We start from the raw sequence: 8,640 nt of genomic DNA, 5'->3' as shown, positions 1-8,640 counted from the left end.
TTCCCTACTAAATGTAACAAATTATAGAAGAAAATTTGCTTTCTCTTAATGGCAGAGGGAAGAGAGGGAGGGGATGTCCTATGCTGCTATATTCCCTGTTCAAAAAAATCTCACTGATTCGGTCATCTTTGCACATGTGTCATTTCACCACTCACTGTGCAGTTTTATTTCCTGATACGATGAACTGTTGGCTTTTCAGTGGGACCTGCAGGTGGGGTGAGACAACAGCATTAAGGGTTCCTGTGGATGAGGAGTTTGCAAAGATCCAGCCACACACATTTGGCCACTAGCTAGGAGGATACACAAACGTGGTCTCAGTTTCCTGCATCTGCTGGCATCTTAGGTTGCCTTGCAGAAGTGGCGAGGAATGTATTTGTAAAGTGTCAGCTAATTACCTGGTTACTCTTACTCAGGTCAAAACTGGGGGTGTCTGGACATGGGCAGAATAATCCATTTTAGTAAAAGTAGGCTCCATACATGGATTTAAAGAGGTGGGATCTTGAGCAACAATTGTGTAGTTCAGCCTTAACATTCGAAAGAGGAATCTTTCCAGATGCTGAGATTGAAATATTCCTTCTTCTTTTTAAAGATAATTCTGTTAAACCATTTAGAAATTTTATGTTAGCCCCCTCTACCTAAAGAAAATAGCAGTTCAGAAAAATGAGAAAAAGTTCTCACTTTTTTTACCTTTTCCCCTCATCTTTGTTACAAACACATTCAAGCCTAAGGCCTGCAGTTAGGCCAGAAACCCTCCAGGTACCGTAAGGATTGAGGTTTTCTAAAGTTTCGGTGCCTTTTCTTGAAAAGTACTAAAAAAAATCCAGAGGTTTTCCCGAAGATGCTTATTTGCTGAAGGCCCTGTAGCAACAGTGCAAGCAGGTATGGTTTTTCCAGCATTAGTGCTGGAACCAGATGAGGTTAAAGTGAATGTTGGCACCGTTCAGTTTTCTTCTTCCCCTTCCTCCCAGGCCACTTCTTCTAAACGTAAAATTGGGAGACATCCCGCTGCTTCTCCAGCCTCTCTCTCTAGTGCAAGCCTGGCCAAGGTGCCCTCACACTGCGTTTGTCTATGAGTGAAGTGGAGAAGGCTTGTCCCCAGTTAGCTAGCATCCTGCGCCTGCTGCAGACATGGGGCTTTGCCCCATCAAAACATCTTAACACAGCCTTGCTTGAGGGGAACCCCTCTGGTCACTTCCTTCACCTGCCAGAAAGTCAGGAAAGCCCTCTCTAGCCAAACAGATCGCTAGTAATTCGGTGTCTAAAGTGGAACGGCGTCCCTCGGAGGATCAGGTGAGCATCACTGCCTCTCCCAGCTCGTGGCTGCTGGTTTTGGCACCCTCTGAGGACGAGGGAGGGAAAGTCGGGGTCCAGGTCCCACCACAGGCTGAAGTCAGGGCTCCCTCCCGCTGGGACACGCACCCGTGCGAGCGTGGGACAGCAGCACTGCCAGACCCACGGCTGTGGTGTGTTGCGCCCGGCTCCCTCCCCGCACTGCGTCTTGAGTGTGCAGAGCATGCCGTGCCCGCGGGAAGCTTTGGAAGAGCTGTGCCTTGGCTGATTGCCTGGCCCGGCACAGGAGAGGCCACCTGGGACACACACCTTCGGAGAGCTTCCAGTGTGGCCTCAGTCTTGCCAACTTAATATACAGGCAGCTGCTTTAGGTGCCTCAAGGGTTTGGGGATCACGGTCTTGAAGTTCAGCACCTCAGTTCCTCTTTAAGCACCCGAGCGGGATGGGCCTCTGGGGAAAAATGTATCAGAGAATTTCTCTGGCTTTATTTCCTGTAATTAGTGGCCTCAAAAATGAGAAAACCACCACTTTAGAGCATAAATGTATTTACACATCCACGTATAACATCTACTTGCCTCTGTAACAGCAAACTTTCAAATTAAAGGTAACTTCTCCAGCGTTAGTTCATTTGTGCCACAGAAGGAAAGCATCCAGATTCAAGACAGCAATTAGTCTTTAGTTATGGGTTTAACCCTGTCCTCTGTGTTTTCTTGAACTGGGGCTTTTGACCCAGTCCTTCAGACGCTGAAGCACACACCTACCTTCACGGCCATGATTAGCTCCAAGTGGAGCTACATAACTTCGAGTGGATGTTGAAGTGCCTGCAAGGAGTTGCACAATAGTGGCAGAGGCAAGACTCCATGTTATCCCAGCAGTGGAAACTCAGTCTCGTTTCAAACAATCCCCTTCTCCTTCCTGCCTGTTTTGAGGCCACTGGTGGTGTTTTCTGTCAAGATTTGAGATGTCACCTTCAGATGGTGCCGCTGTCCAATACATGGTTTTAAGTGCGATGGCACAAGATTTCTATATTCTGCTGGCCAAAAAATCAATTTTTGGTAATTTGTTAAATGTGCTTAACCTCATTCAACTGGGCCTTCAGATTGTCTTTTAGTCTGTGGTATTTTATTTTCAGACTAGCGAACAGACCGAGGAAATTTGCTTCGGAAGTCCCACATAGTTCAACATTTCATTCCTACCTCATCGTAGGAGGATTGTTTTGGGATGGAGGGTGGAGAGGGTAACAGTATTTTTAAAAAAAAATTTTTTAAATTGCATTGACTCAGGACATGACTATTTGATAATAATGTTCATGTATTGCAATCGTATGATGCAACTTCCTGCTGCTCATGTCCGTGTTTGTCTCCTCAGTCAAGTATGGGCAGATGACATCTTTTGGTCAAGCTTCAGGAAAAAAGTTTGAGTTGGAGGGAAGGCAATTTGCATATTTACAAAACATTTGGCAATCTTTTTGTTTCATGAGCAGGTTTAACGAGGTATTATTTAAAATCTTTCAGATTCTATGAAGATTAACTTTTTAATGCTGTTTCTTAAATGTAATTTATTCTCTTCTTCTTCCTGCTGGCCCTGACACGCTGGCCATTAGCTAAGCCCTGCCGCTCGCTTTCCCTTTTGTTTATGGGCAGTTTCACTTTCTGGTTTTGAAGCTTTTCTGTTTGGGTTGGGAGGAAACATCTGCACTTGTTTAAAAAAAGCCTCCTGGAATCTTCAGAAGGGCTCAGGAAAATTATTTTGAAATTATATGAAAGGTTGTCTTCACAAAACCAGAATTTGGGGGCTAAAGTTGACTTAATATTGAGGATTATTTGAAGGCTCCCTTAAAGACCTTCTCTGAGCAAAATGTTTTCAAAGGCATGCCACCCTGCCTTGGACACATTCAGAAAACAGATGATCAAATTATATACTTCTAAATGTTGGTCTCCGTTCTCATTTTGAGTGGAAACACTCTTTGTTTTGCCTGCTTCACAACTTCGAGATTCTCTTTCTACTAGCAAAAGAGGTACTTAATTTAGATCGAAAATGTGAATCGGCATAATTAAGCTCCACCACGCGAAGTGTTCAGTACCATCTCACTCCTGAAATTACTATTGAAATTACTGTCTTCCTACAACCGTTTTTCAAGTTTTTAGAAAAAACCAGATCATTAGATCATTGTTTTTGTGAAGTCTTTCTCAGGCTACAGCTCGGAGCCCAAGAAATGTGAGCAAAGCCTACGGCTATGCAACAGTCTGTAGCTGGAACACCCACATTGGAGAGACTTCAGGCAGCCCCTCTGCTCAAGTTTTATTAATACTTAAAAGTAACAGGAGTTTTGTCCCTTTTCCTCTTGCATGGACTCACTAATCTCAGATCTGAGAAAAGAATCTGTTGACCTCAGTGAGAAGTGGATCAGGCTCCTAAAGAGGCACGTCTGGGTTTTTTTCTTTCATTTTCCCCCCTCCCCTCAGATCAGTAACTTGCAAATGCAGCTGCACTGTTCTTGTTTTGTCATGAACCTCTTTTCTGTGTGTCTCTCTGACCACAGAAACTAGACAGATCTTGGAAGAGTATGTGCCTATATTTAGTGTATATACATGTATATGGGGGTGGGAGGGAGAAGTGCATTTCAAGAGCAGGAGGGAGACACTGTGATCAGTAAGAACTTAAATCTAAAATCACAAGTTAAAAAAATATAACTATAAGAAATATATGTCTTTGACTTTGAAGTATGGCTCCTTTAAGAGCAACAAGAAAGGCTGTAAACCTCTCAACCAGTTTCAGCCCTGGTTTAAACCCACGTTCAGTATAAAACATAAGAACCTCTCCTTGGCCCTTTCTCTTATTTCACATGTGCTGACATACTTGTTTATGTTTTGATCTCTCTGGTGTTCCCAAGTGTCCCTTGTGCTCAGGTAATAGGGAAAAAAGCCAAGAGGGGATTTATGGACCAAAGATAGCTTGCAAACTGAAGAGAGCTGTCATAGTTAGACTTGAAAAATAATCTTTAAATACTGTGACTTCTGTCTATTCATGGAAATTAGTAGGAGGGGAGGCTTTACCGGAAGCTCTGAAGGGAAGGAAAGAACAGTTATCTTTAGTCTGTCAAGTGGGGACATGGGCCTGTTGCACAAAGAAAGTTACGTTCTCGGCGTGACCTTCCTTTCTGTTACTCGTGGGCTTGCTCTGGTGCATAAGGCACGTACGTCCTCATCCTGATGTTTAACCTTGTGACAGCAGGAGCCGTTCCTCCAGCTGAAGCAGCCCCAATTTCTCTATCACTTTTCCAGCAGTACCAGCACTTCTCCTTCCTCTTTCCTTCCCCCCGGCCTTTTTTTCTTTAAAAGAGAAAAGTGTCAATTTGAACTTCCTGCTTGACAGACCCCACTGAGAAACTGATACGGGCCTGATAAGGTGGTATTTATTTATTTTCTTCTGCTGAGAGGCTTCACAAGTCCTGCTCCCTCCCCCACCAAACTTTCGATGCTTCCTGGTCTTGATACTTCCCGATGCTGATAGCGTCACTGGGAATGTTTGCTCTGAGACGCTGGCGTGGTGACAGGCAGCTGATAAGAAGATGTAGATAATATTATCCGCAGTGCCCTTCTGGAGCTTCTTGAACCTAGTAGGACCTCTATGTTATACCCAAAAATCTGGGTGGACATTTAGAAAATGAATTACCAGTCCACGAGTACAGACAAAATGACAAAAGAAAGTAGATGATTTTTAATGCCAGACAATGCAACACGCTATTAATTTATTTTTGAAACAGCTCTGCATTAAACTTTAACATCGAGAGAAGTAATTGGGAAGCTGTCTGCACGCTTGTGTGTGTACGTGCTTGCTGTACAACACGCCCTGTGTTTTATCGTAAATATTTTAATTGAACATACCTGTGTTCAGCTGCATTTCACTGCAACTTGAAAACACACAAACTGCCCACATATCTCAAACTAAATTTGCTTGCTACTAGTCTAATGCCATTTGAAAAAGGATGCTACTGTAAAAGCGGGTTGCTGTGAGTAGGAGCATGCTTTGAAAACAGCTGTTTTCTCGTATACGTTTAATAAACGTCTGTTTCGTTGCCTTATAGGGTAATGTTGCCAAATGATAGATTCTGTCAGAGTAATGAATAGTGAAGCAAAGAATCCGTGTTGAAAGCGGCATGGTCATTGCCTGTTCCCATCTTCCTCACCGGGTTCAGCTGGTCCTCCAAAAATCAGAAATAACTGTTTCTCACCCCAGTTAGTGAAATAAGAACAGTCAGTCTCACAAAAGTAGAAATTTGGCTAAAGGGCTGCGGTAGATACACATACCTATCAACGTTGACTCCTGATGGAAAATCTTGCACATAACTAACCACGAATATGAAACCTTCTTGTAGTTTTTCCCCTATAAGAAAATATCTTACAAGTCATCATTTCAAGATTATATAACTATTAACTTTGGGAGATTAGATAAAAGCAGATTTCTTTTTCTGCTGAAGACATCTTTCACTGTACTGTTTATATTATATTATGTCCAGATAACAAGGTAGAGTCTTTGAATATAAATAAACAGTGTATGCGCTGAACTGAGCCGAACGGATGCTAGCTTCTATTTCCTTCTAAATGCATATGTCTTTTGCCTTTTTTTTTTTTTAAAGTACATTTCAACTTAAACTGGAGCCAACCAGTCTTGCTTTCTTTTGCTTTGCTTCAGCATTTTTTTTATAGAGTACAGCTGTAAGCAGAGGAGTTTTGCATAGACTGAATGCCACAGAAATCTGCAGTAAATAGTCTGCTTTGTTGTAGATGTTCCTAAGCAGTATATTTAATGAGTAATGATCTGTTTACTGATGGAGAATACCTTCTCTTTGAAGAAGGCTTTCATCCTAGCCAGCCATGGTTTTTTTGGTACTGTAAGTAATTGAACTGGCTGGTGAAGTGACTGCTGCGGTTTGGCAAAAGCCGATTTGTCATGCCTTGTTATTTTACTGAGGAATATTTCTGGGAGCTTGCATTCTGCAAAGTCCTTCGGTTAAACCTGTATTGGGAACAAATGCATGTTACCGCATTTATTAGAAATACTGCTTAAATAGACATTCAACAGCGAAGCTAGTCAAATTTAAGGGGAAAGAAAGGTGAAATCAGTTTGCAAAGTGGAGATTAGCACTCTGCAAATGAATCATCATCCAGGTCTGTATGTACTGGCTGGTATCCCTTAAATTAACAATGTTTTTTATTAGCACTTAATACCAGCAGGCATTTCTTCACACGGAAATTAGTTTTTTGGCGAGTTAAATGATTGCTCATCTCCGAGAGTGGCCCTTCCTTCCCACTAAACTTGTAGGAGTTAGACTGTGTTTTGAAAAGAGATAACGACAGTGGCATATCTAAATAATCATTACCTTGTCTTTTGTATTTCAGCACAAACCCACGTTAATCCAAAGCAGCACGGTGCTGATAAAGATGAGCTCTATCAGAAAAGCATCCCAAAGAAGGAGCACAGTGTGAAAGAAATCCTGAAAATGGAATCCAATCCTCCAAAAGCAAAAGACTTCTTCCAGACCAACATTTCACCAGTTACTCCAGAAAAAGACTTAGATGATTTGCGTAAGAACTACAGCCCAGAGAGGTGTTTCTTCCCTCGAGTTGTCTACCCAATCCGACCTCACATTCCAGAAGACTATCTGAAAGCTTCCTTAGCATACGGGATGGACAGACCCAGCTACGTTACTCACTCGCCCATCCAGACGTCTACTACGCCGAGTCCTTCTGGGAGGAGCAGCCCAGACCAAAGTTTAAAAAGTTCAAGCCCTCACAGCAGTCCAGGGGTCACGGTTTCGCCTCTGGCACCTACTTCCCAAGAGCACAGAGAGCCATACTCCTACTTGAACGGATCGTATGGCTCAGAAGGATTGGGGTCTTCTTATCCTGGATATGCACCCCCTGGCCACCTCCCACCTGCCTTTCTACCGTCCTATAACCCCCACTACCCCAAATTCCTGTTACCTCCTTTCAGTATGAGCTGTAATAACCTGAGCGCTTTGAACAATATCAATGGCATCAACAATTTCAATCTCTTCCCAAGGATGTATCCTCTTTATGGCAACCTGCTCAGTGGAGGTAGCCTTTCCCACCACATGTTGAACCCCACCACGCTCCCCAGTTCATTGCCCAGTGAAGGAGGCCGTCGATTGCTGCAGCCTGATCATCCGAGAGACTTCCTCATACCAGCACCTAACAGTGCCTTCTCTATCACGGGCGCTGCTGCCAGCATGAAGGACAAGCCATGCAGCCCTACCAGCGGGTCACCCACAGCTGGTACAGCAGCCAGTTCAGAACACATAATGCAACCTAAACCTACCTCAGTGGTGTTGGCTGCCACCGGCGGTGAAGAAGCCATGAATCTCATTAAAAGTAAGAGGAATGTGACCGGTTACAAAACCCTCCCATACCCACTGAAGAAGCAGAACGGGAAGATCAAGTACGAATGCAACGTTTGCTCCAAGACCTTTGGCCAGCTCTCCAATCTGAAGGTAGGCAGTGGAGAATAAGACACGAGCCTTCTTGGAAGGCTCTGGTTCTCCCTGTAGGTTATCTAGGAAAAGCAGGGACAGGCTTCTCTTACTTGTTAGGCTGTTTATCAGTCTGGGCTTAATACGGCACCCCCCAGCAAGAAAGCATGGTTGTAAAGACAGTGTTTTAATACTGACGCCACCTAATTAACTAGATAACATTGTATTTTGGCAATGGGAGTCTTCCGCTGACTTTAGGAAACATCTGAAAGTACTTTCGTTACAGTACTGGAAACTGCAAATTGTTAATTGCTTTGTTTCTCCCTAGGTGCACCTCCGAGTACACAGCGGAGAGAGACCATTTAAATGCCAGACTTGCAATAAAGGCTTCACGCAGCTGGCTCACCTCCAGAAGCACTATCTGGTACACACGGGAGAAAAACCCCACGAGTGTCAGGTATGTAACACACCAGAGACAGCTTCCCTTGGAGGCCGAAGGGACAGCAGGGCCCGTGCACACCCCGTACGGCGCGCGGGGAGGGCTGTGCGACAAACCCTTGGCTGCTCAGCGCTGGAGTCCGTATCACAGCCGTTTCCAGCCCTGGTGCAGCAGCGTCTGTGAGACAGCAGGGTTGCCTTTAGTCTGCTAGAGCAACATCTGCCTGATACAGTTTTGCCATCAGCCGTACTCAAAATGCTATTCAGCAATATTTAAAAGGTGGGGATTTTTTTCCCCTTGCGAGAAAGTGTGAAGATATAAGAAGCTGCTGCTTCATCCTGCCACCTCCTCCTAGGTGTCTGTGATTTAAACCATAAAATCCCCTCCCACTCATTCACTGTTTCTCTGTCACCCACCC

At 44.1% G+C, this 8,640-nt stretch overlaps 1 protein-coding gene across 1 annotated transcript in view; it reads left to right on the top strand.

The window, feature by feature from the left end:
• Positions 1–8,640, top strand: part of PRDM1 (PR domain containing 1, with ZNF domain) — a gene marked incomplete at its 5' end in the record, with an annotated part of 13,993 nt that overhangs the window by 4,661 nt on the left and 692 nt on the right. The window contains 2 exons of the mRNA XM_009587986.1: positions 6,693–7,804; positions 8,112–8,266. Coding sequence (XP_009586281.1) covers positions 6,693–7,804; positions 8,112–8,266 — 1,267 coding nt within the window. The remainder of the gene's footprint in view (positions 1–6,692; positions 7,805–8,111; positions 8,267–8,640) is intronic.

Source organism: Fulmarus glacialis, unplaced genomic scaffold (assembly GCF_000690835.1).
Source record: "Fulmarus glacialis isolate BGI_N327 unplaced genomic scaffold, ASM69083v1 scaffold24461, whole genome shotgun sequence".
Lineage (NCBI taxonomy): Eukaryota > Metazoa > Chordata > Aves > Procellariiformes > Procellariidae > Fulmarus > Fulmarus glacialis.
This window is presented reverse-complemented; position numbering and strand designations above follow the sequence as displayed.